This window comes from Meles meles, chromosome 8 (genome assembly GCF_922984935.1).
Source record: "Meles meles chromosome 8, mMelMel3.1 paternal haplotype, whole genome shotgun sequence".
NCBI lineage: Eukaryota > Metazoa > Chordata > Mammalia > Carnivora > Mustelidae > Meles > Meles meles.
The window spans coordinates 10,143,326-10,169,193 of NC_060073.1; the positions used below are offsets into that span (position 1 = coordinate 10,143,326).

At 47.6% G+C, this 25,868-nt stretch overlaps 2 protein-coding genes across 6 annotated transcripts; both read right to left on the reverse strand.

Annotated features, from left to right (window-relative positions):
* Positions 1–1,533: 1,533 nt before the first annotated feature.
* TMEM216 (transmembrane protein 216) lies at positions 1,534–6,735 on the reverse strand. Of its 3 annotated transcripts, none has more exons than XM_046016345.1 (5): positions 6,663–6,714; positions 6,003–6,104; positions 5,371–5,463; positions 2,488–2,689; positions 1,534–2,207 (listed from the first exon to the last, which is right to left on the reverse strand). In XM_046016345.1, exons 3-5 carry the CDS (start codon positions 5,414–5,416, stop codon positions 2,192–2,194), a joined length of 264 nt encoding a protein of 87 aa, XP_045872301.1. In that variant the 5' UTR covers positions 5,417–5,463; positions 6,003–6,104; positions 6,663–6,714; the 3' UTR covers positions 1,534–2,191. The 3 variants fall into 3 exon arrangements, with proteins under 3 accessions (XP_045872301.1, XP_045872302.1, XP_045872300.1); XM_046016346.1 differs by lacking the exon at positions 6,663–6,714 and adding an exon at positions 6,507–6,543; XM_046016344.1 differs by having other exon boundaries at positions 1,535–2,207; positions 6,677–6,735.
* Positions 6,736–19,466: 12,731 nt separating this feature from the next.
* Positions 19,467–25,737, reverse strand: TMEM138 (transmembrane protein 138). Of its 3 annotated transcripts, none has more exons than XM_046017189.1 (5): positions 25,604–25,737; positions 23,337–23,602; positions 22,124–22,295; positions 20,927–21,002; positions 19,467–20,655 (listed from the first exon to the last, which is right to left on the reverse strand). In XM_046017189.1, the coding sequence occupies exons 2-5, from the start codon at positions 23,462–23,464 to the stop codon at positions 20,543–20,545; spliced, it is 489 nt and encodes a 162-aa protein (XP_045873145.1). In that variant the 5' UTR covers positions 23,465–23,602; positions 25,604–25,737; the 3' UTR covers positions 19,467–20,542. The 3 variants fall into 3 exon arrangements, with proteins under 3 accessions (XP_045873145.1, XP_045873146.1, XP_045873147.1); XM_046017190.1 differs by lacking the exon at positions 25,604–25,737 and adding an exon at positions 25,012–25,580; XM_046017191.1 differs by lacking the exon at positions 25,604–25,737 and adding an exon at positions 24,434–24,999.
* Positions 25,738–25,868: the final 131 nt, after the last annotated feature.

The following is a 25,868-nucleotide window of genomic DNA, read 5'->3' on the forward strand; positions in this document are numbered from 1 at the left end:
AGTCACCTGACCAGTTCTGGCTATGCATGTGATAAATATCTGAGCAGGTCTCCCAGCCCCTGTGACCAAGGCCTACTCCTTCACTCAGGTCCTCTCCACTCTTCCAGAATGTTGATCCTTCAGGTCTAGATGGGCGGCTCAGTGACTTCCCTTGGCATTCAAATACAAAATCCAACCACATTAACCCCGAAAGACTGGCTATGCTCATTCCCATCCCCTGTGCCTCAGTTTCTGTTGTATGACATTCTGTTGTGGTGTGACTACACCTGCACGTGTGGTTCCAGCAAGCCGCAGGAAGAATGAACATCCGAGGAGCCGGCCCCGGGAAGCACGGTGCACGAAGCTCCCAGAGAACCATCAGATGAATGAGGACTTCCTGCTCTAATCCCATCCCCATTTCCAACCTACTCATCCTCCTCAAGTGGTACCTGTTGAGTAGAATTTACTTGATCTAGACTGAGATTGCTAAGACCAGATTTTTAGATCCAACTGTTAGTAACCGGTTGTGTGATGCTTGGCTGTTCCCTTCTCATCTCTAAGCCTCCAAAGTGGGGGATTAGATTCTTTTCTAAGGTTCCTTTTAATTTTAAGCCACCTCTAAACTTCCAACTGAGCCTTTCACTCATTTATCTGTGTTGCCTGGAGAGTGACCTTAACCACTGAACCTCTAAAAGAAATGGGGCGGCCCTGGAGAACCAGCTCCTGTCTAGCTTGATGTCAACAACTTCTTCAAAGCACAGCTAGAGAAAGCAGCAGTGCGAGCAACAGGCCGGGGGTTGGAGGGGTCTGTGACCGAAATATCAAGGAGGTTCCAAGATTTTTTGTTACTGTTTCATGGTGGATTAGGCCTGTTTACTACAGTTTTTGGATAGACTCCAAAAGCAGCCAGGAAGCAAGGACACAGAAGGGGTAGGAAACAAGATAAATGATCAGTGCTTCTGGACAGTGGAGACCTTCACAGGATGAGAAGGAGCTCGATCACAGGAAATAAGCAGAATTAAAAGCCAGCATGGAAATGCTTAAATACCAATTAACTTTGACTTTGAGCAAGAGCAGATATTATAGGATTCATCTGACAGCAGAGGGGCCATATGGCTTGAGGTTTTCTAAAGTGCATTCTGTCGTGGCTCCTGGCGGCTTCTTCGGGGAAAAGAGAAAAAAAAAAGCCACTACTGAGTTATATGAGAAAATTTTAAAGACTTGGAAAAAGGAATGTATACGCATGTAGGGCAACATTTCTCCAGTTTAAAAAGAAAAGTGTATTTCCTTTGATGTGAACTTGAAATTTTAAATAAATGATTGGAAAATGCTGGCTTCTGCATATGCTTTTTCCAAGTATTGCTGCCTCACTCTGGTAAGAAGCTGACCATGATCTGTAAGAGGAGTGAGAGAAAAGATGCTGGCTTTGGGGCAGAGGTGAAGCAGTCTATTTATTACAGGACAACAGGCCCGAGGAAGATACGGAAGCTGACGGTGCCTTTAGGGGTTAATTTAAGCTAGAGCCGGGGGAAGAAAATCACCATTGCCTTCGTGTCCACACAGGACCAGTAAGCACAGCCTGAGAACAAACCACTAGGACAAAGCCTACCTTCCCTTGGAGCGGATGAAATTCTAGGAACAGGTGCCATAAGGAAAAGGCTGCAACTCCCATGACAGAAAATATACGTTTATTACAAAATAATGTTTGTATCATGATGAGAGTAGAAAAATAACACTATGAGCCACTAAAAAAATTCTGGAGCTCAGTCTGGGCAACGACGTGAGAGGCTTGCGCTTCACCCTGGGAGCAGACCGTCCCGAGGTTCTCTCTGCTCACGTGACGGGCAGCACAGCACACATGGGGAGTATGTGGCTCCGGTCCTGCTGGAAGCCCAAGGAGCCCACGTGGGCCACACAAGATGCTCTGGCCATGAGGATCAAAGAGAACCAGAGCTCAGCAGGGAGCTGGCTCTGAGCGGGGCCAGGATGGGACAGCCTCACCCCTCCCTACGCTGGAGTGTAGCACAGTCTCTTAGGCTGATGGTCCTGGTTTAGAAGATGATGCCCAGTGGCCTCATGCTCAAATGTCTGTACTGAGGAAGAGCTGCGACCCTTCCCAGAACAACGGGACCCAGTGCTCACTGGTATGGCTAAAGACCAGAAGAACCTGTGGTCTCAGCCCATGAGGGCTGCTGGCTGAAATGTCTGCACTTCAAATCCTGTCCATACTGATGGCAGAAAGAAAGAAAAAAGGTTAAAAGACCAGTGAACAAGAGTAGCTGGCCTGAACTGTTCTATCTTCCAAGCCTCTTGGCCCCAAAGAACAAGGAGAATCTCTTTCCTGAGTAACTGTCTACCCTGAATAGGAGAAGCAATCCCCTAGGCACCCTTTTCCCCCCTGAAAGTGCTTCGGACCCCTCAGGCTTCAGAAGAACAATGAGTCCCTCCCTAGGAGGAGATGGGAACCCAACCCTCAGGTGACAGGAAATGGTCCCTCAGCAGCAGTACCTGGAGAAAGCCGTCAGGGTGAGCACCTCAAGCAGCAGCTCTGAACCACAGAAGAAGAGCAAGATGCTGTTCATGATGGCTTCCAGGCGGAGCACGTAGGTCTGCAGCAGCAGGTAATAGGAGGCCATCATGGCGGATGGGAAGGTCAAGGCCACACTAATACCAAGCGGCATCTTTCGTTGGCAGAGGTTTCCCTTTGTACCTGTCAGACACAGCCCATGGAATCACCTCCAAGTGGCCTGCTTTCCCTGGGCTCAGAGGAAAGGTTGGGGGGGATGAGATGGGAGAGCCTGGCAAGGCAGAGAAAAATGATCCCAAATGGGGATGGGCAGATTTATAAATGGGGTCGCACTGTGCTCAAAAGGCGAGGTTCTGGAGGTGCCAGAGGATGGAGTCGTTCACTCCAAAGGTCCTGCTTCAAGTCTGCCTCCCATTCAAGGGACAGCGACTTCTTTGCTTGGGGGAAATATTTTTTTAACTGTAATATATAATCATTGAAAACTTTTCAACTAATATAAACACAGAAAATAATTTTAGAAAATATAGAAACTAAAAGGCCCAAGGACTGCCCAGTGGAGATAGTCATTATTACAGAACGATGAATACTGCTGCAGATTTTTTTATGTGTGTATACTTACATATTACTATTTATTATTATAAAAATAGGTTCATACTCCATATATTCTGTTTTCAATTTATTTTTTCCCATTTAATGTAAGTTAGACACCTTTCCATGTATAACTACCTTATTTTTTTTTTAATGGCTATGAGCGATTTCATTGAGACCATTCTATAATTTAACTAATCCTGTATTGGCAGATGTTTAGGTTGCTTCCAGTTTTTTTTTTAAGATTTTGTTTATTAGAGAGAGAGTACTATCGTGGGGAGAGGCAGAGGGAGAGGGAGAAGCAGACTCCCATTGAGCAGAGAGCCCAACGTGAGGCTTGATCCCAGGACTCTGAGATCAAGACCTAACCTGAAGTCAGATACTTAACCAACTGAGCCACACAGGCGCCCCTCTAATTTTTTTTAATTTAATTTTTTTTCTTAAAGATTTTATTTATTTATTTGATAGACAGAGATCACAAGTAGGCAGAGAAGTAGGCAGAGAGTGAGGAGGAAGCAGGCTCCCTGCTGAGCAGAGAGCCCGACGTGGGGCTCGATCCCAGGACCCTGGGTTCATGACCTGAGCCGAAGGCAGAGGCTTTAACCCACTGAGCCATCCAGGCGACCCTAATTTTATTTTTTAAGTAATCTCTACCCAGCATGGGGCTTGGACTTATAACCCAGAGATCAAGAGTGGCACGCTCCATGACTGAGCCAGCCGGGGCCCCTCTAATGTTTTGATGTTACAAAATATGTGGCCATAAGCTTTCTCCAATAGGTACCTTTACATATCTGTGGAAGTGTTTGTTTTTCAACCGGTTTTAGATGTGTAATTGTCAGGACTAAGAATACAAATTTTAGGGGCACCTGGGTGACTCGGTCCTTTGAGCTTACGACTCTTGATTTCAGCTCAGGTCATGATCTCAGAGTTGTGAGATCAAGCCCTGCATCAGGCTCTGTGCTCAGTGGGGAGTCCGCTTGAGATTCTCTCCCTCTGCCCCTCAACCCCACTCATGCGTGTGTTCTCTCTCCCAAATAAATAAATAAAATCTTAAAAAAAAAAAAAAAGAATACAGGGTGCCTGGGTGGCTCAGTGGGCTGAGCCTCTGCCTTCGGCTCAGGTTGTGATCTTGGGGTCCTGGGATTGAGTCCCGCGTTGGGCTCTCAGCTTGGTGGGGAGCCTGCTTCCCCACCCCCTCTCTGCCTGCCTCTCTGCCTACTTGTGATCTCTCTCTCTGTCCAATAAATAAATAAAAATCTTAAAAAAAAGAATACATATTTTACATGGCAAAACTATTAGCAAAACAACTGTTCTAATTTATATTCCCAAAAAGTGTGGGAATAGAGAGGCCTGGTCTTCATATCCATTTCAATACTGGGTATTTGGAAATCTTTTAAATATGATGGATGAAATTGTTACTTTGTTGGTTCAATTTGCTTTTTATTAATGAGTTTGGGCATTTTATCATGATTACTGATCCTCTGTAATTATTCTTATATGAACTGCCTATTAGTGTCCCTTACCAATTTTTAAAATTAGGTCATCTTTAGTGATTTATGTGAGCCTTCTTTATCTTTTGTTACATGTGTTGCAAATACTGTTTCTTCTCAGCTTCTGTTTTAACACTGTTTTCAGGGATAAGATATTCTAACTAGTAAGGAATTTGCTCTGGATCTGTGAGGATAAAAAACTTGTCCTAAGGGCACCTGGGTGGCTCAGTTGGTTAAGCATCAGCCTTTGGCTCAGGTCATGATCTCAGGGTCCTGGGATTGAGCCCTGTGTCAGGTTCCCTGCTCAGTGGAGAGCCTGCTTCTCCCTCTCCCTCTGCTGCTCTTTCAACTTCTGCTCTGTCTCCCTCTCTTGCTCTGTCAAATAAATAAATAAAATCTTTAAAAAAAAAATGTCCTAAGAAATCCGTGTTCAGAGAGCAGAGGGGACCTTAATGCTGACTTACATGACATATATAGCCTTGAACATGGAGTTACAGTCAAATCTATTCTCCTGAGCAAGCCAGGGGGAGGAACCAGGCTCTCCTAGCACTTAGGAAATTAGGAAGGAACTATCTAAAACGCTACTGCCCACCTCTGGCCCTACAGAGCAACAAAGTTTGACCCAAAATATGAAGCAGCTTGAAACTTACGAGAGGGAGTAATGGGACATTCCACCAGATCCAATCTCTTATTGTGAGACTAGGTTATGTACTTGTTCTTGTTAATCAAGTTACAGATAGCAGTCCGTCTGAGAAGGAATGGAAATATTCCCTGGACAACACTCACCAAAAAACAGTCGAATTACTTCAATTCCAAGGTAAAGGAGAAGCATCACCACATCGAGTACTAGGTTGGCTGTTGGATATGGTAGCAGGAGAGCTGCCAACAGAAAAGCCAGGGTTTGCAAGCCTATAACAGCAACCACAAGAGCTCCCCCAAACCTGGGGATAAAGAGGGCATGCATCTTATCAGTTTTCCATGAACTAGTTAGCGAGATGTGGGCAGGATCTATTAACCTGCTGCAGGACACATTAACTCGCAGCGTGACTGTGTCTGTTAGAGGCCAGCTCATTATTGGGAGATTTCACCCCAAACTCCAAGAGTCTGTGAGACCTCCACTCTCCAAAATGATTGGATCTACATAGGTGCACTGGCCCCTGAACAGTTTCTGAGGGTCACCAATGAGCTTAGTGGGGCTCAGCAGAGAGGTGACGAGGGAGAGTAAGGACGGAGAAGTCCACATTTCCCAACCTGAGGAAATGCTTGCTGAGGGGCTTCCTAGTGAATCATTCCCGAAGAAGCCATAGGATGAAGAAGTGAGGAGGAGCTACAGAAAAGCAGGCTCCTGATGGGAGTTGGCTCTGGGCTGAAGTGGGGAAGGGACGTTGGGGCAACGGTAGTCAAGCCCCACGCCTTACCTTTGTACAGAAATATGAAGAGTTCCAGCAGAAAATAGGTAGCATAATACCACCCGTTCAGAAAGAACAGGATTTCCAGGGGGGTGGAGGACAGCCGTTTACCTGGAAAGACGAGCACAAATAAGAGGGATGAGCCAGACGGCACCTTAATCTCTGTTCTTTGAATGGTTCTGTGCCTAACTTGGAAGAAAACACGAGGTCGCAGCTAGTGGAAAAGGCCACCTGGGGTACCTCTGACTGCGGATAAAGAGAGAGCGTGTGCGCGCGTCTGTGTGTGTCTGTAAAGGGGCTTCCCTTAACCCCTCTCATTCTCCGGAATTACCGTCAAACCCGACTCTTGTCGTCTGGGTGAGTCAAGGCCTCTCTAAGATCTAACCCCGTCACTATTCGGGCTATGGGGGCGCAAAGACCAGCACTGGACTGTTCGAGGTCACACAGCAAATTCGTAACTGAGCCGGCCTAGAAGAGGCCCAGCGCAGGATCTGGGGGTTTCTAGACCCGCACCTGGAGACTGAAGGCATTCCGGGAGGGTGGGGCTGCGAAACCCCACTCTAGACGAGCGGGGAGCGAAGTCCCTAGCCCCGAGAATGACGAGTTTAGGTCGAGCTCTAACGGGGGCGACAGGGACACTGAAGGCATCAAGACCAGAGACTCACACACCTCCGAAATCTCACCTCGCGGCGCCATCTTCAGTCCCCATGGAAACTGCGCACGCCGCTACAGCCTCTCCCAGAGCAGCGAGGCGCGGCCGGAAGCGGGGGATGGAGCGACCCCGGCTTCTGGCCCCTCTGTCCGCCCGCGGCACTCTATGGTTTCCAAGGCCCGGCCACGCGTGCGCGGGGAGGGGCGCGGGCAAAGACAGCCTTTGCTGGGATTTCGGTTCGCTGAGCGTGGAGGAACAGTGACGGGGGGCAAAGCTGTCGCCCGAGGGGCGCCGGGGCAGTGGCAGTTCTCAGGCTCCCCCGACCCCAGGTGGCCATGCATTGGTCTAACTGGTCAGCTGTGTGGCACCGTGACCACAGGATTAGTAAATGGGCCCTAGCGCGACGATTCTCTTTTCTAACAACGGACTTACGATGAGAAGCCGCTTGCGCGACGGTGCTCTGCAAACGCCGCGTGGGGGTTAGCATCGGCCTGTAGTGTGGCCGATTTAGGTGCCAGGTAGTTAGCGGACCCCACAATGGGCCAGAAACAGAGGCGCCCTCCAAGAAGCACAGAGAAGACACAAAGATGAAACATGATCACCACGTGACCCAGAACAGGAGGGGAGTTGAGAGGCCAAAATACTCCTCGGCAGGAACTGAAAGAAGTTGCCAAGGGATGACCTGTGAACTGGGTTCTGAAGCCTGAATACCATTTGGAGTAATAAAAGTGTGTCGCTTCCCGCAGGGGAGTGGAAAGATAAAGGGTTTTCAATGGACCCAGGCTGACATGCCCGTTAACCCACAGTCGGTCCTGGCAGGGCAGGAAACAGGTAATTTGAATAGAGTGACTAATTTTTAAGGACGGCAATGTACTCCTCTCTAGTTGGAATGGAGGTGGGCGGTAATTCTTTTCTTCTAGGCATAAAGGGGAAGGAACAGAAGCGATTCCATGCACCTGGAGAGAGGTATGAAGAAGCCACCAGGCCATGACAGTCTGAGAAGCCTGGCGGGTACATAACCAACCTTGTTTCCCTCCCCTCTCCTCTGCCTTCCTATCTCTACTTGTGCCTCCCATTGGCAGAACTTTCTGCAAGCTGAAGGTTTTCTTAACCCACTGAGCCACCCAGGAGCCGCAAAGCTGAAGGTTTTCTTTAGCAACCGTGAGCAGTGCACAGAGTAAGGTGGGGGAAAGGTGGAAAGGGATCTGGTGGCACAGGGCCGCCTTTACCTCCACTGCCTGCTCCGTACGAGACATTAGGCAGGTTCCGGCTTTGAGTCTCAGATGTCCCATCTCTAAAAGGAAGGTGGACCAGCTGCTCGGTCTTGTACTTAAAGTTGGCGGGTTGGCAGGGTGTGATGGTGGCGAAAGACAGCCACACCCACTCATTTACATATTGTGTACAGCTTTTCTCAGGCGACTGTGGTTAAGCTGAGTCCTCTCCAGCAGAAACAATGTGGCCTGCAGCCTTGAAAACTTAACCACCTGGCCCTGTTCACCCCTGTCATAAAGGATGGCAAGGAGTAAACGTACCACAGGTTAAAGTAGATGGTAAGACTGAATTGCTCCTTGCATAGCAGGCAGCAAGAATAGCAGCATGGCAGCTCAGGTCCCCTGCACCCAGGTTCTCTGAGTGACAATGAGCCCAGATAGTGGGGCCCACAAAGCACGAAGCCCCATCTGAGGAGCCCAGGGTAAGGGCTCAGCACCTTTTTAAACAAGCAGCTAGAAAGCCAGGGCCCCTGGGGGGGAGGGAGCAATTACAGTGTAGTCATATATACAATAAGGGATTCATATCTAAAATATATAGAGAACTTATACAGCTCAATAACAAAACAAAACAACAGTCTGCTTAAGAAATGGGCAGATGCCATGAACAGACATTTTTCTGAAGAAGACATCCAGACGGCCAACAGACACATGAAAAGGTGCTCGACGTCACTCATCATCATGAAAATGCACATCAAAATCAGTGAGAAAAAAGAAATCACCGAGTGCCTGGGTGGCTCAGTGGATTGAGCCTCTGCCTTCAGCTCAGGTCATGATCTCAGGGTCTTGGGATCGAGCCTCGCATCGGGCTCTCTGTTCATCGGGGAGCCTACTTCCCCCTCTCTCTCTGCCTGCCTCTCTGCCTACTTGTGATTTTTCTCTCACTCTCTGTCAAATAAATAAGTAAAACCTTTTTAAAAATATTTTAAAAAATAAAATATTTTTGTCAAAGATTGCATTTGTTTATTAGAGAGAGAGAGGGAGCCCAAGCAGGGGGAGCGGCAGGCAGAGGGAGAGGGAGAAGCAGGCCCCCTGCTAAGCAGGGAGCCCAGTGCGGGTCTCAATCCCAGGTCTGGATCATGACCTGAGCCCAAGGCCGATGCTTAACTGACTGAGCCACCCAGGTTTCCCAAGACCATTGATTTTAAATATTTCTTCTGGGGTGCCTGGGTGGCTCAGTGGGTTAAAGCCTCTGCCTTCAGCTCAGGTCATGATATCAGGGTCCTGGGATTGAGCCCCGCATCGGGCTCTCTGCTTAACAGGGAGCCTGCTTCCTCCTCTCTCTCTGCCTGCCTCTCTGCCTACTTGTGATCTCTGTCTGTCAAATAAATAAAATCTTTTTTAAAATAAATATTTCTTCTAATAAAAAACTGCCTTGTAGGCATTTTAATATGTTTTATTTTCATTATTATTCTGTTCAAAGTACTATCTGATTTCTTTATGATTTCTTCTTTGAGCCATGCATTCTTTACAAGTGTATTATTTAATTGCTCAGTATACTGCTCCTCAGCTCGATCCACCTCTCGGCACTTCTGTGCTAGCGGGCTGGCCATGGAGCGTTTCTCCCTTACAGCGAGCACGATGATAAAAGGATGCTAGAAGGATGCTGTAGGAAGAAAGGGACTTTCCTGGTTCCGGGGCGTGTCTGCTGTTGCTGTAGGCTGTCGGAGATGTGCATGTGTGGGGGACATCCAGCGAGCTCTGTCCCAGCTGTGTGCCCAGAGTGAAGGGACCCGCAGCAATCTGTTAGCTTCAGCCCAGGTTTGGTGATCGCCTTGCCACAGCCTCACTCGGGCAGCGCATTGGATCCCTCTGGAGCCTGCCCAGCTTGCTGCACCCCAGGGGGTGTTTTCCAGAGCTTTCCTGATATGGACCCCAGAGGCTCTAGATCTTACCCTGGAGTAGCGCCCCGACTCCTCTGCATCCCCTCCTGTGGGCCTTGGCTCACCCACACCCACACCCTGGGGCGCTTCCAGCATAGAGGCCATGGAAACCGTGTACTCCGTACAACATCGTCTCTGATCAAGACCCTCATTTCACAGCAGAGGAAGTGCGGCAATGGGCTTGTGCCCACAGAATTAACAGGACTTCCCACACATACTTCGTCACCCGGAACCAGGGGGCTTGCTTGAAAAGTGGAACAGCTTACTGAAGACTGGGTTATAGCACGGGGTGGGAGACAACATCATGAAAGGATGAGGCTTGATTTACAGAACGAAGGACTTCTTTGAATGAGAGTCTGTTAGATGGCGCTGTCATTCCCCTGGCCAATATCCGTGGGTCCAGGAACCAAGGGGGTGGGAGTAGGAATGATTTGTCCTATTAGACCTTACTCACTTATGGAGTTTTTGCCTCTTATCCTGAAAAACTGGAGCCTACTGATTTGGAGATCTTGGTTCGCAAGTGAGGAATGGTCCACAAAGGGACATAAAAATGATACCATTGAATTGGAAGAAGCCATTTTGGGCTCCCTATGCCACTCAACCATGGGGCAAAAAAAAAGAGGGAGGGGGCCCAAGCTACTGGCTCCAGTAATTGAATTGATGCTGATTCTCAAGGGAAAATCCCACTGTTGCTACACAGTGGAGGCGAGCAAGACTATCTCTGGAACCTAGAGGATTCTCTGGGGGCACCTCTCAGTACATCTATGCTTCCCCAAAAGCAGGGCAATTAAGGACTAGGATCTTTTAGAATGAGGGTTTGGGTGACTGTACCAGGTAAAGAGCCCAAAGCACCAGAATCTCAGCTGAGGACAAGGGAAATACGGAATGGGTAGCTGAAGAAGGAAGCCATGGATATCAACTGTGACCTTGTGATCTGTTACAACAGTGACCCGTTACAAAAACGAGGACTGTAGTAGTTTGCATGTGTTTCTTTGATTCTTATATTTATCTTTGTATGTACTGACCATTTTCTTTTTGCTTCCATTTTTATGTACAAATTGCAGCAGGTTAACTTTATAATTTAATCTTTAGGTAATAGAATATCTCGTGGAACCATGACGAAAATTGTGGAGTAATTACTATAGCCAGCTCTGGATACAGTGACGGTTAGGACTGTGTCTTCTCATTTGGGAGAGGGGTGAGCACATCACTTTTAAGGATAGACATATTTTATTGGTAGGACTATAACTGATAGGGAAGTTCAAATATGTCTAGAAGGACACATATGGATCCTGAGTAGGCAAGAAGATGAATTCTGGGATCTATTTTTTTGCCTCTTGGTTCCAGATTCACCCTTTAGTACCTGTTCTTTGATCATGGACGGGACTCAGCATTTCTTCCTTGCAGTGAGCCCGATTTTAGCTTTGTCAGTAGAGGGCACCGGAGGGACACCCAAGGAAGGAAAGGACGTGTCTTCTTGGCTGCAGGGAGCTCTGGTTTGCTTTTCCTTGCTCCAGTTCCATGGACTATCAGCCGGTGCCTGCGCACAGGGACATCAGGGACCATGGTGTGGGGGGAGCTCAGCGCCAGCTCAGCTCCAGCAGTGGGCACTCCCTCGGCAACCTTGCAGACCGAGTCCAGCGCCAGCGACTCCTTTGCGGTGGTCCTCCTGGGAGGGAGGCTGCACGCTCCAGGCCTTGTACCTGTGGCAACTCCCTAGCTCTCTGCATATGCACCCTGGGCCTTTTCCACTTATGCCCCGGACCATTATCCCAGAGCCCCCCGGGCATGGACACCGTGTACTCACAGCAGTGCCCCGACTCCCTCTGCACGACTGCTCACCAACCTTGGCCCTTCTCCTGGGAGGGTTGATTCGCATGGCCCTCCACGCCTTGTGTGGAGGTCATGCACTCCAGGCCTCAGGCACACAGGACACGCTTAATTCCTTTGGTTACCTTCCCAACAGTCTTGGCTCACCTGTAGCCTGGAAGGTTGTTTCCTGGGAGCTTCCCAATGTGGACACTGCGGGCTCTGGGCCTGGGGCCTACAGGTGGTGTCCTTACGCTGCCCATGCACCTGCTCACCGGCCTCGGCTCACCTGTGTCCTGGAGGGCTGCGTCTTGCCTGGCAGCCATGAAGCAGCTCTGGCCTGAGCAAACCCGTGACCTTGTCTCCCGCCCAGTGGGCTACAGTGAGGTCTGAACCCCAGTCTTAGGGTTGGGGGACCCTGCCAAGTTTGTCCTTTCTTGGGTACTCTCCCTCAGCCCTCGGGCACCTTTTTAGGTTTCTCTTTTTTTAGAATTCTCTTTACGTCTTTATAGTTACTCTTTTGTCTTAACTTTATAGTTAATTTATTAATTAATTTATAGCAAACGTGTCACGTTTAAACTACTGTATGGTTTCTGTCTCCTGATTGGACCTAGACTGAACCACCTCATTATCTTGTTACTGATTTCTAGCTCGATCCCATCATTGTCAAAGAATGTACTCTTTGTACTTTTAAATTTATTGAGAATTGTTTTATGGTATATACTGGCCAATATTCTGTGTACTTGGGAAAAAATTGCATTCTATACTCCTATATGTTATAAAGAAATTAATAGGAAAAAAGACAAAAAGACTATCCTTTTAACTGGGCACTGTTTCTGATGTGCTCCATTCCTTTCTGAGAATCTGAGTTGCCATCTGTCCATTCCCGTTTCCTTCAGGCCAAAGAATTCCTGAAGCATTTCTTGTTTTGCAGAATTGCTGGCGGCTCATTCCCCGAGTTTTCTTTTATCTGAAAATGTCTTTATTTCAACTTCATTCTTAGAAGTATATTTTTGGTGAATGCTGAATTCTGATGATCTTTTTTTTTTTTTTTTAACATCTTAGAGATGTTCTGTTCTCTTCTGACTTCCAATTTTTAGTGAGAAGCCAGCCATCAATTGTTATTTGTCTCTGTGTGGTGTGTCTTCTCTTGATGTTTTCAAGATTTGCTTTTCACCTTTAGCTTTCAATGATTTGACTAGGATGCCCTAGTGGTGGCCTTTCTGTGTTTCTCAAGGTGGGTTCGTGCAGTAACTTAAATCAATAAATCTTTCATCAAATTAGGGTAATTTTTGGTCATTGCTTCCTTAAATATTTTTCTGCCCGGTTTCTTCTCTTTGCCTTCTAGGACTCCAATTACAGATATGTCAGACTGTCTGATGTGATATTCTTTGGAATTTTTTTTTTTCATTTTCTGTTTTGTTTTGTTTTTGTTTTTTTATTTCTTTTCAGCGTAACAGTATTCCGGAATTTTTTTTTCTCCCTCTCACTCTGCCTGCCTCTTGCCTACTTGTGATCTCTGTCTGTCAAATAAATTAAAAAAAAATTATTTGTTTCTGTGCTGAGGTCACCTGTCATTTTTCTGGGAATGTATTTTCATTGCTGCTTTAATATCCTTGTCTGTTAATTCCAATATCTGGCTCATCTCGATGTCCATGTCAGTTTTGGTTTTTTTAAAGATTTTACTTATTTATTTGTCAGAGAGAGAGGGAGAGAGAGCGAGTGAGCACAGGCAGACAGAGTGGCAGGCAGAGGCAGAGGGAGAAGCAGGCTCCGCCAAGCAAGGAGCCTGATGTGGGATTCGATCCCAGGACGCTGGGATCATGACCTGAGCCGAAGGCAGCTGCTTAACCAACTGAGCCACCCAGGCGTCCCTCCATGTCAGTTTTTAAGATTTTATTTATTTGAGAAAGACAGAGCACAGCAGGAGAAGGGGCAGGCAGAGGGAAAGGGAGAAGCAATCTCCCTGCTGAGCAGGGAGCCTGACCAGGAGGTGGGGAGGCTCAATCCCTGGATCCTGGGATCATGACCTGAGTCTGAGGCAGACCAGACACTCAACCGACTGGGCCACCCAGGCGCCCTCCATGTCAGTTTTGAATGTTAAAGTGAGGAGGCTCAGGTTTCTGTTCCTTGTCTGCAAAGACTAATGTTCCTTTGGTTGCCTCTGGTAATTGGCCTGGCTGGATACACACCGGAGGCCACACTTACTGGGTGGTGGCTCCAATCTCAGTCTAGATCTTCTGTCTTTAGCTGAGTTGCGGTGAGTCTGCATCACACATGCGTGGTGGGGGGCTTGGGCAGAGACGTGGGCAGCCAGAATCTGGGGATTCCCTCCTCTCCGGCTACTTCCCTTCTGAGATTCTCATCTTTCTCTCCCATGCCTTCAGTTGCCCCGGCTCGGTACTCTGGTCCTGGGATTTTTTTACCAACATCTGTACATGCCATTTTGCCTACTGCCAAGTTACAAGCGGCAGAAATCGGGAAGTTTCTCTGCATGAATCTCCTCTTGAGAGTGTGGACTGCCCATCAAACTCTCCCTTCATTCTGTTATCTTCAAGCAGCTGTTTTTTCATATCCTGTCCAGACTTTACTGTTATCTGTGGAGGCGTCATTCCCATAAGTTCCTAGGTACAGTTTAAGTATTTTATCTATTTCCTCCCTGTTTTCCTCTACTTCATGAGTGTCTCAGTCATAGTTTAAACCCCTTGTCTACTTTCTCCAATATCTGGGTCTCCTGTTTCTATTTTTTTACTTTTACTCTGGTTTTAAATAATAGGACCTATCTCTTGACTTGTCAGTACTTATTACAAGATCTAGAGATTGTGTATGAAAAACATAGTGTTTCTAGATTTTTTTTTCCACTCTTTTCTCTGAAAGGCAGAGAGAAGGGGACTGATTGCCTTAACTTACTCACGAATTCCAGAGACAGTGGAAGCTGCACCGCCACTTTGATAAGCGTCAGTCTACCTGTTTCGTCTTGTTCCTAGTGAGGAACCCTGAGCTTTTTATCTGTTCAGCAGTTCCCTCCCGCCGGTGGGTTCTGAATTCTAATTATTGGCACTGTAAATCTGCCAAAAATTCTGTTCTGCTCTTCAGAGCTTTGCAGCTTAGCTTTTGATAACCTCTGGCCCTAAGATTTGGTAAATATCTTGAGGAGGTAATTGTTTTCTGTGTAAGCCTCCTCCAGTCCTCAGTTTTGTTTCTCCGATGTTGTAAGACAACCTGGCTCAGGAGGCTTCTGTTCCTGGCTGTTAACCCTCCATCTGAGCATAGCCTGGATTCTTGGCTTCTTGCTCAAACCCAGAATCAGCAAATGCCCCAGGGAAAAATCTGCCGCAAACTGTCAGCTCCCAACTTTAGAATTTAGTGTGGATCTCTCTACTTTAGAATTTAGTGTGAAGCTCCCTACTATAGAATTTAGTGTGAAGCTCCGAACTTTAGAATTTAGTGTGGATCTCCCTACTTTAGAATTTAGTGTGAAGCTCCCTACTTTAGAATTTAGTGTGAATCTCTCTCCTTTAGAATTTAGTGTGAAGCTCCCTACTTTAGAATTTAGTATGAAGCTCCCTACTTTAGAATTTAATATGAATCTCCCTACTTTAGAATTTTAGGTCCCCCAACCTTCCTTCCTTCCTCTGAGGCCCTTTAAAAAGGCCCTTTTTATATTTTATCTGTTTTTTCTAGTTACTAACTGGAGCACTGGTCCGCCAGAAGCAACTCTGTCCTACTAAGTCTCTAAGCATTTGTAAAATGCTTTTCTTTCCTCTGACCGCTGTCTGTCCCCAGGGAGTTAATTTAACATTCCATCTTAAATACACATTCCTACTGCTAAGGCGGGGTTGGGGAGGCAAACGTTTTTATGGCATTTCCCCCATAATCATAGCGGCATATAAAATACATACACATATTGTCAAAGATTTGAAATAAATGAAATAAATGACTGGGACAGGACTGTGGCAAACTCTGTCTGTTTTTGGTAAAAATACTTCTGAAATGTTATATTATCTGTAGGAAGTATACAGGTAAATGTAGGCTGTCAGGGAGGGGACGGAGAGGGAACTCAGTGGCTGAGATATAGCAGTGGGAAGATTAATCACATAAACCTTTTTAAAGCTTTAATTTTGTATCACATGCATATATTAACTATTAAGGAAAGTAAATATACACACACACACCCCAGAATTCACAGGGCCCCAAAGTGCCACAAATATTTTGAAGAAACAGGCATTTGGTTGTTCTCACTAGCTGCAAAGACTACAGAGAACAATCTAGGCCAGCTTCATTCTGGGGCCCAGAAAATTTCGTCTTCCTGAAATTGTTGTGAGCAAAGGGGACTATAACATTCCTATACAAGCTTTTGTGAAAAGTTCAAAGTTGGGTTATATTTTCATGGATGTGGGTATAGTGAGCATAGATGATGGTTGCTTTGTTAGGTTTTTTAGATCACTTGTTCCAATTATAGGATATGGGGCCCTACACGGTTGATTTAACCCTATCTGTACCTTTTCTTTTCAAATAACTGTTAAAATCTTGAAAGCACAGCTGATTACCTATACAGTCTCTCTTTCCCCAGAACTCTATTCAAGCCCTTTAAACCAGGGCTCAGTATACTGTGGCCTGTATGGGGCAAATCTAGCCTATTTTCACACAGCCCTTGAGCTAAGAATGGCTTTACATTTTTACATGGCTAAAAAGAGTTGAAAGAAAAATATTGTGTGACACATGAGTAGGATATGAAATTCAAATTTGTGTCCTTAAATAGTTTCATTAGAACACAGCTACATTCATTCATTGATGTATCATTCCAGCTGCTTTCACACTCTGGCGCGGAAGTGGAGCACGGGCAGGCCTGAGACTGGCAGGTCTGGTTCCAGACCACCACAGCAGAGAAATAACACAATGGAGCGAGTCAAATGAATTTTTTCATTTCCTAGTGTACATAAAAGTTGTGTTTATACCATACTATAGTCCACTAAAGGTTCACTAGCTTTAGGTCCTAAAAAAACCCTACATATATACCTAATTAAAAATAATTGCTGGGGCCCCTGGGTGGCTCAGTTGGTTGAGCGTCTGACTCTTGGTTTTGGCTCAGGTCCTGATCTCAGGGTGGTGGGATCCAGTCCTGTGCTGCATCGGGCTCCACACTCCACGGGGACTCAGCCCGAGATTCTCTCTCTCTCCCTCTCTCTCTGCCCCTCCCCACCTCTCTCTTGCTAAAAAAAAAATAAATCCTTAAAAACATTAAACGAAATTAAAAACAATAAAAAATAATGGACATTGGGGGAGGGAATATGTTATGGTGAGTGCTGTGAATTATGTAAGACTGATGATTCACAGACCTGTACCCCTGAAACGAATAATACATTACATGTTAATTAAAAAAAAAAAAAAAACGATAAAAAATAATTGTTAGGGGAGCCTTGGTAGCTCAGTTGTTAAGAGTCTGCCTCTGGCTCAGGTCATGATCCCGGGGTCTTGGGATTGAACCCCGCATCGGGCTCTCTGCTCAGCAGGAAACCTACCTCTCCCTCTCCTACTCCCCCTGCTTGTGTTCCCTCTCTTGCTGTCTCTCTCTGTCAAATAAATAAAGTCTTTAAAAAAATATTGCTAAAAAATGCCAACCATGGGCGCCTTGGTGGCTCAGTGGGTTAAGCTGCTGCCTTCGGCTCAGGTCATGATCTCAGGGTCCTGGGATCGAGTCCCGCATCGGGCTCTCTGCTCGGCAGGGAGCCTGCTTCCCTCTCTCTCTCTCTCTGCCTGCCTCTCTGTCTACTTGTGATCTCTGTCTGTCAAATAAAAAAAAAAAAATGCTAACCATATCTGAGCTTTCAGTGAGTTGTAATCATTTTTTTAAGATATTTATTTGACAGAGCGAGCGAGCAAGCACTAGTGGGGGGCACGGGGGAACAGCAGGCAGAGGGAGAAGCAGACTCCCCGCTGAGCAGGTAGCCTGCTTCAGGACTTGATTCCAGGACTCTGGGATCATGACCTGAGCCAAAGGCAGACGTTTAACCGAGCCCCCCAGGAGTCCCGAGTCGTAATCTTTTTGCTGGCGAGGGTCCTGCCTCAGTGTCGCTGCAGCTGCTTCCCGTGAACTTGGACGTTACGGCGACTGCTGCTTTCCTTAAACCTCATGATCCAGCCTCCACTTGTTTCGCACTTTTCTTGGGCAGCTTGCCCACCTCTCTCAACCTTCACAGAATTGCAGTTTGGGCCTGGCAGTGGGTTGCTAGGAATGTTGATGCTGGTTTGATCTTCTACCCAAACCATTCAAACGTTCTCCGTATCAGCAACAAGGCTGCTTTCCTTTGTGTGAACACTAGAGCAGCACTTCTAATTTCCTTCGAGAAATTTCCTTTGCATTCACAGCTGGGCTGTTTGGCCAGGAGGTCTACCTTTTGGCCCATCTTGGCTTTTGACACATCTTCCTCAGTAGGCGAAGTCATTCTAGCTTTTGATTTTAAGTGAGAAACATGCCACTCTTTCTTTCACTTGAACATTCAGAGACCATTGTAGGGTTATTCACTGGCCTAAGTTCAATACTGTTGTGTCTCAGGGAACAGGCAGGTGAGACGAGGGACAGCCAGTTGGTGGTGCAGTCAGACATGCTGAACATCTATGGCCTAAATCTGCGAATATGGGCGTGGCTCATTGTGTCCCCCATAGTTACAACAGCAACATCAAACAACACTGCTCACAGGGCACCATTTTAACAACTATAATCACAATGAAAAGTTTGAAATGGTGCAAAAATTACCCAAACGTGACAGAGACATGAAGTTTGCAAATGCTGTTGAAAAAGAATGGCACCGACAGAATCACTTAACAGGAGGGGGCCACAAACCTATTTCTAAGAAACACAGTTTCTGTGGAGTGTAGAGCAAGGTGTGCAACCAAGACCATATGGCCTCAAAATCTAAAATACTTACTATCTTGAGCTTCTCAGAAGTGTGCCAAGCCCTATGCTACGATGCTTCTGAATGAAGTTCCACAGCAACTTTCTGACGAGGTTAGACTGAATGAATGGCCCTCCCTGTCTCTGTGCCTTTACCAGGACGCTTTGTAGTGAGCTCCCGCCTAGGCTCTGGGCTCGGTCACATGACTCCGTTTGACCAATGGGAGTCCAAGAGATACAACACAAGCGGGGGCTGGAGGTGAGATTGCATAATGGGGCTCGTTTTTTTTGTTCCTCTGCTGCTGTCATGTGAATAGACCCAGGCTAGTCCTCCGAGGATGACTCACGAGAACCAGAACAGCCCAGTCATTCCAGCTGAGACCAGCCTAGGTTAGCCAAAAGCCCCAAATCCTAAGATCATCACAGCTGCCTGGCTGACCCACAGATGACCACAGACACATGAGCAAGCCCAGCAGAAATCCCCTGAACTGGCCCATCAGCTGAATCCCAAGGCTCAAAAGCCATGTAACTATTCACTGGTACCTGCCGCTGAAGTCTGGGGATGGTCTGTTTCATGTGATTCTGGCAAAAGAAAGCTGATACCACGGGCATGTGAAACTTTTAAAAGATTTTATTTATTGATTTGAGAGATAGCGAGAGAAGAGAGAGAAGGAATGAGGGATCTGCAGAGGGAGAGGGAGACGCAGACTCCCCACTGAGCAGGGAGCATGACGCGGGGCTCACTCCCGGGACTCTGGGATCATGACCTGAGCCGAAGGCGGACACCCAACTGAATGAGCTGCCCAGGCGCCCCGGCACATGAATTTTTAAAAATTTATTTTGCTGGGGCCCCTGAGTGGCTCAGTTGTTAAATGTCTGCCTTTGCGTGGTCCCAGGGTCCTGGGATCAAGCCCTGCTTCAGGCTCCCTGCTTGGTGGGAGGCCTGCTTCTCCCTCTCCCACTCCCCCTGCTGTGTTCCTTCTCTTGCTCTATCAAAAAAATAAATAAAATCTTAAAAAAAAAAACTATTGTGCCAAAACAAGCTAAGGAACATTTTTATTCTTCTGAGGGAAATTTAGGGCTCTGAAGATGGGGAGAGCCTGAATAAAGCACAGAAGTCTAGGGGTGTCTGGGTGGCTCAGTGGGTTAAGCATCGGACTCTTGGCTTTGGCTCAGGTTATGATCTCAGGGTCAGGAGATTGAGCCCCGCATTGGGCTCTCTGCTCAGCGCATAGTTTGTCCTCCCTCCGCTCCTCTCTCCCCACACCCCGGCACACGTGCACAGGTACACACGCGTTCTTTCTTGCTAAATTAATTAATTAATTAAATCTTAAAAAAAAAAAAACCAAAACCAAACAACAGAAGTCTGGAACGCCAAGGGTTGGGTGGGGCATCAGACTGCATCTTGAATTTCTATAAAAATAGCTCATAATGGCATTCAATAAATACCTTTATTTGTTCTGTGGCTCAGGCTGCCCACTGGGTCAAGTAAATGCTAAGGCCAGGACCTGACACGCCTCTTATCTGCAAAGAAATCTAGCTACACAAACAGACTCCACCATTTATGGAAAAAGAATTATATTTATTTCCTATTTATAAAATGAAAAAAAAAATGCCTTGGGTATAAAATCTAAATGTCTACGGTGTGATCAGTCAGGAGCTCAGAAACGTCACTCTCCGCATCCATTAATTACGTCTGATGCAAAGAAAGCAGGTGCCAGGAGCCCCTCCCGTACTAGGCTAAGTGACAGCTTCCCAAGGATCAAGCCTCACAGCCTTGTGTGAGAAGAGGAGTAGAGAGTAGGAAAGGAACAGGGGCAGAACTGAGGTAGGCGGCCAGGGAGGGTTTTGTACTAATGCCTGTATTGGGAAACACTTTAATTTGCAAGAGGGAAGATCTTCCTTCTTGACTGTTGAACGTTAAGTGGCCTGTCGTAGGAAAGTCAAGGTGCTTCCTGTGCAGAGCCAACCCCCACCTCACAGAGGCACAAATGTAGCCTCTGTCAGGAGGGAAAGGCATCCAACAGTGTGACAAGCAGCGGTCACCTTCGGACTTGCGTGAACTCCTTGCGCAGCCATAAAGAGTCCTGGTAGAAGCGAGGATCACCCAGTCTCACAGCTGTGCGTTTGTAGAAGTAACAGTATAACACTGCCGCTGTGGACAATAAGTAGGAAAGAAGCTTCAGGGATGCTCCCAAATATTTTCAGGCTAAGAACACAACCCAACAAGGCAGAGGGGCCCAGCCTCATGATGTCCCAGTGACGCCCAGCAAGGGCAGCGGGCCATCATCTCTCCTGTTCTTGTCATGGCTGTTCCACTCATCCCATGCTGGCAGTGATGGACTGGGAAAGCCAGGATCACGGCCCTTAGTTGCCTGAGCCATAGGTGGGACCGAAGTGAGGCCTGTGGTGGCTCTGGTCCTTACCTAGTCTCTGGAATACAAATAGCGTTTGAAGTCCGTCTGTCCAGACAAAACGGTTGGAGTTTTTCCAGCGTAAGTTCTGAAGGAGACATGAGTAGACAAGGAAACGTTAGTGACCAGACGAGGCCCTAGCATCTCCAACTTGGTTAGCTGCAGAAATGTGGCCTGGTTTTAAAATCAGTCTAATCTCACCCTCCTTCTTTCTTCCCACAACCCCAAGGAGTGTTTCTCAAAGAAGCTTCAAATTCCCTTTTCCAGCACAAAGGAAATATCCTTTTATCCTGAAGGCTAGCCTTTTCCTAGGTGAAGTGATACACATTATCTCAGGAGTTCAGTGCTGTCCTGTCTTCCTTTGAAGATCTCAGGCTCAGTTCCGGTCAGATAAAGGCTTATGCACTCAGGGCTTAATCAGATTAACAGCTTTAGAGTACAAAGTACAAAGCCAGGACCTATTTTGGCCCCAAGAACCAGAGCAGAGACAATCCTCTTCAGGAAGCACCGAGAGACTCTGGCACGCTATTTCTTTCCTGTGAGCTCTACTTACTTCTCTCTGTAGAATAACAAGGGCGACTTAATAGAAGGTTCAGTCTTAGAAGATGGCATTAGGAGAGAAATGACTAGAGAACCCTGAGGTTTTAATGTGTCCCATCAAGATGAGTACTTGAGAAACAGGTGATACCCAAAGAGATGGAACGATTCGCGAAGCAGGAGAAATCTGGAACCACGAAAACTGGGATCTGCTATGAGGCTGTGTTGGCACCTTGGAGATGAGTCCTCGTGTGATGGGGACAGAGCAGAGAGCATGAAGCACTAAAGGGCAAGAGGCACTCTTGGCCTGGCTGTTTCCTACGGGACACCGATGTCTAAAAATAACTTGTCCCAACACCCACCTGCCTAACAGCTACTGATGAAACACAGTCACTTTCCTGTGTTACCAGGACTGCTTTGGGCAGAGGTGAACAGAATATTCCAGAAGTGTCCCCTGACTCCTGGATAAGGCAGTTCTTTAACACAAATGGTTGGGCAGAAGTGCCTCATGCAACGTGCAGGTGCCCGAGCCCAGGTAGCAGCACATTCATTCACCACAAACACGTTTCCTGTCAAGGATTCTGTGAGATATGAAAAAAATGATGCCGGATTCCTAGAGAAAAGACACTCCCAGCCCCTTAAGGATTCAAGAACTCAGAGCTCCGCTCTTACCATGACCCAGACATGAAGGGAGATGCTGAGGGCAAAGTAAACAGCTGTGAGGATGATGGTCCCTTTGAACTTGTGGAACAGGAGGTTGACCAAGCCAGCCTGGAAGACGAAGGTGTTGAAGAACATGAGGAAAATGATGATGATGTTGAAGAGGATTGCGATATCCTGGATGCTGCAGACACCAAACACAACATAGTCAAATGTAGGTCTGTGTGATCACCCAAGGGCTGGCCCTAAGTCCCAAGGGACATCATGAAATCTGGCCTTCCCTGTGCTCTAGGCCTCTGAAGCCACACCCCCCACCTCGAGGTGGCACAGACCATGCGTCCCAAATGACATAAAGCTCAAACCACCTCCTGGCCCCATCAGTGAGTTGCAGCCCACAGATAAGGCTTTCTTGCTCTGATGCTCTTAACCTTCTAGACACTTGGGAGAAGAAGCTGCTTTCTTCCCCATGTCCAGAAAAAGCCAGCCCTGCCTGTCACATAACCTGGGCCTACCAGACATTTCCATCTAGAGACAGAGCAACGCCTTTCCCTTGATCTCTGCACGGCCGGTGTCTTAGTGCCATTCAAGTCTCAGTTCCAATGTCTCCTCTTCCAAAAACCTCCTATAACCCCACTGTCTCAAGGAACCCTCCCCTCTCCACCCCACCTGCTTTCTACCCACTGTACGACATTTGTTACTATTCAATTCATCTTTAAAAAAAGAAATGTATTCATTGTCTCTTTCTACTTGACTGGAAATCCTGTGAGAGCAAGAAATTGTCAGCTTTACTACTGCACATAGAACACTGGCTGGCAGGCCAATGAACACTTGCTGAGTGAAGGGAGACAGTGTCGAAGACTGGTTTTCTGTTGGTAACTTGCCTTGCGGAGTCTATAAATTATTGTGGAAGAAAAATGCCAAGTTTCCATCCCATGTATATAACGGATATGACTGCCTGTTTAGCCTGCTGCTCTATAATCCTCTTTCATGGCACTTCAAGACAATACTTCTACTCACAGATGGAGAAAATGACCCTCTGACTGCTCCTGGACCCCAGACCCTCATTAGAAGCATATAAATACAGGACCTGTGACATGTCTGTGGAGTACCCAAGGTATGCGAAATTTTATTTTCCCTGAGATTTCTCTTTAAAATGCGAAATCACAATTGTCAGGGCCTTCAAACTGCTTAGGGTTCGCTGTCCAGTCCCACCCACTGAACTCACATGAAGAGCACCAGCTGGATGACAGGAGCCATCCGGAGCAGCTCCGAGAAGGAATTGACAAAGAGGTCATAGGACAGCAGGAGGAACTGCAGGGAGAGCACCAGGCTATAGTTACTGGTCTGGAGCATCTTCCTTCTGCTTTACTGGGCCCCCAGGGGCACATTCCACAGTTCCCCAGAAGACAGCTCTGGGCTTTCTCCCCAGCACTGAGAAAGAAGCACTAGTTCCTCAAATGGGAGCTGTTTTCCTTGCTCTAAGACAAGGGTCTGTTGAGGCAAAAAGAAAAAAAAGAGAGAAGACAGGTGGTTAGAAATTCATTAATACAGTAAATATTTACTGAGCACCAGCTACATGCCAGGCGCTTGGGATAACATCAATGACCAAAACCACTACCACCTCCCAAAAAACCCAACTAGTCACTCCTGGGGCCTTCACCCTCAAACTTTCCCCATGCCTGGAAACTTCTAACTGCAGAGATCTTTCTTTTTTCTTTAAGTTTTAATTTATTCATTTTAACTAATCTCACCCAGCATGGGGCTCAAACTCATGACCTTGAGGCCGAAAGTCACGTGCTCCTCCCAACTGAGCCAGCCATGCACCCCAACGCAGAGCTCCTTCTAACTACTTCTGAGTTCAAAGGAATCTAGGAACACTACAAAGAGTGACTGTCTGGTCGTGCAATGAATACTAATTCTAATACTAACTGCAGCAAACCTTTATATATCACTTACAATATGCCAGGGACTATTCTTTCTTTTTAAGGTATTCTTATTAACATAGAATATATTATTAGCCCCAGGGGTACAGGTCTGTGAATAGTCAGGCTTACACATTTTATAGCACTCACCATAGCACATACCCTCCCCAATGTCCATAACCCAGCCACCCTATTCCTACCCCCCCTTTTTTTTTAAGTAATCTCTACAACCAACCTGGGGCTCAAACACATGATCCTGATCCCCGATATCAAGTCACATGCTCCACCAACTAAGCCAGCCAGGCACCCTGGCCAGGGACTATTCTAAACACTCAAATTCTTTAACTCTCACAATAACCCCATGAAGTAGAAGACACACAATTATTACTCTACGCATTACACAGGTAGGACAACGGAGGCCCAGAGAGGTCAAATAATCTGCTCCAGGTCACACTGCTTGCCAGTAGCAGTGGCAGAGCTGGCATTGGGATTCAGGCAGCCTGGGTCCAGAGTCTGTGCTTTTAACCACTGCCCAAAGCAGCCTCTCCTGTCACAGATGGGCTGACATGTAACTTGGCGGGAAAGGTGTTGGGGCAGAACGGGAAACGGTGCAGGCAGTGCGGAGGAAATGGTGCTCTCTTGCAAAAGTCGATGTTTAAGGTGGTGGCAACACAGTGGCACCAGGTAAGGGGAGCTGGGCCTTTACTTTCATGAATCCCAAGGCCCAGAAGTTGCTCTGCAGGTGTCCCATGACCCCTTCGGCTGGGTCAAATCGATAAACAAATTTCAAAATGCTCTGAAGCCTAACACGATGAGATTAAATGAACGTCTGCAAAATGTTCTACCATTTACAAGCTCTTTTTAAAATATTCACCAGATTCCTTAACTCTGCGCCCGTCTTGAGAAGGGCCGTTAGTAGGACTATAATGGCCGTATACACAGGGGCTCCGAGAGGGTAAGGCACCGCATCCCCCTCACCTGGTGGAGAAGTCCCACCTTCGTGGCCGCCTGATGGCACTTCCTCTGAGCGGAGATTCCGCATTCGTAAATAACACTGACGGCTATCACCTACCACCAGCACCATGACACTCCCGGCGACCTGGACAACTGCCTTTAATCCTCGCCACTGCTCTGCGAAGTGGGAAAGAGTGAGCCCCCCCGGTTCCCAGGCAAGAGCACAGGGTCAGCGGTCAAGTGCCTCCAGGTCGCGGGGGAGCAGAGCCAGGCTTCCCAGCGCGGGGTGACACCAAAGCCCGGGCTCTAAACCACTTCACGGGCCCCCACGGCGGGCTGTCGCGAGGTTCGGTGACAGAGAGCCGCCGCCGCCAACTCCGCGGAAAGGAAGCCCCTCCCCTCCGCTTTAGGGCAGCAGGGATTCGCGAGGTCACGAAGCCGTCTTCGGTCTGTCCGCCGCTCCCTGCCGCGTGCCCTTTGTCCCCAGAGCACTTTTCCTCCCAGTCCTTCCCAAGCCACCTCAAAACGCGGCTGCCTGGGCAAACAAACAAATAAAACACCCAAAACAGTGACAACAAAAATTCCGACTCTGTTCACCTCACCCAAGCACTCTCACCTCCGAGACCCAACGTCGGTTGTCATGGGGACGCCGTCCTGGCTTCCGGACACCGGTTTAACTCCCGGAAGTAGATGGCAGACGCGGGATCCGTCTGTCCCGGGTTAGCCGCCGGTCCTCGGTTTCCCCTCCGCGCTCTGCGGCCGGCCCGGCCGCCGTGTTTGGCCTCCGCCGTCCTGGGCCCGCGCCTCTCTTGCCCTCCTGGGGTCGCCGCGCCCGGCTCCGGACCTTCCCAGCCGGTGCCCGCGGCCTCCCACCCACGCCG

What these genes read in the sequence shown, in the direction of transcription:
- TMEM216 (XM_046016344.1), bottom strand. An exon ending in CTTCATATTTCTGTACAAAG is followed by an intron (nt 5,464 to 6,002) that starts GTAAGGCGTGGG and finishes TTCTGTTGGCAG; the next exon opens with CTCTCCTGCTACCATATCCA. An exon ending in AGTAATTCGACTGTTTTTTG is followed by an intron (nt 2,690 to 5,370) that starts GTGAGTGTTGTC and finishes TGTGTCTGACAG; the next exon opens with GTACAAAGGGAAACCTCTGC.
- TMEM138 (XM_046017189.1), bottom strand. Translation starts at nt 23,464, where the DNA reads ATGCTCCAGACCAGTAACTATAGCCTGGTGCTCTCCCTGCAGTTCCTC. An exon ending in CCCTTCATGTCTGGGTCATG is followed by an intron (nt 21,003 to 22,123) that starts GTAAGAGCGGAG and finishes TGTCTCCTTCAG; the next exon opens with AACTTACGCTGGAAAAACTC. An exon ending in ATTTGTATTCCAGAGACTAG is followed by an intron (nt 20,656 to 20,926) that starts GTAAGGACCAGA and finishes TATTGTCCACAG; the next exon opens with CGGCAGTGTTATACTGTTAC.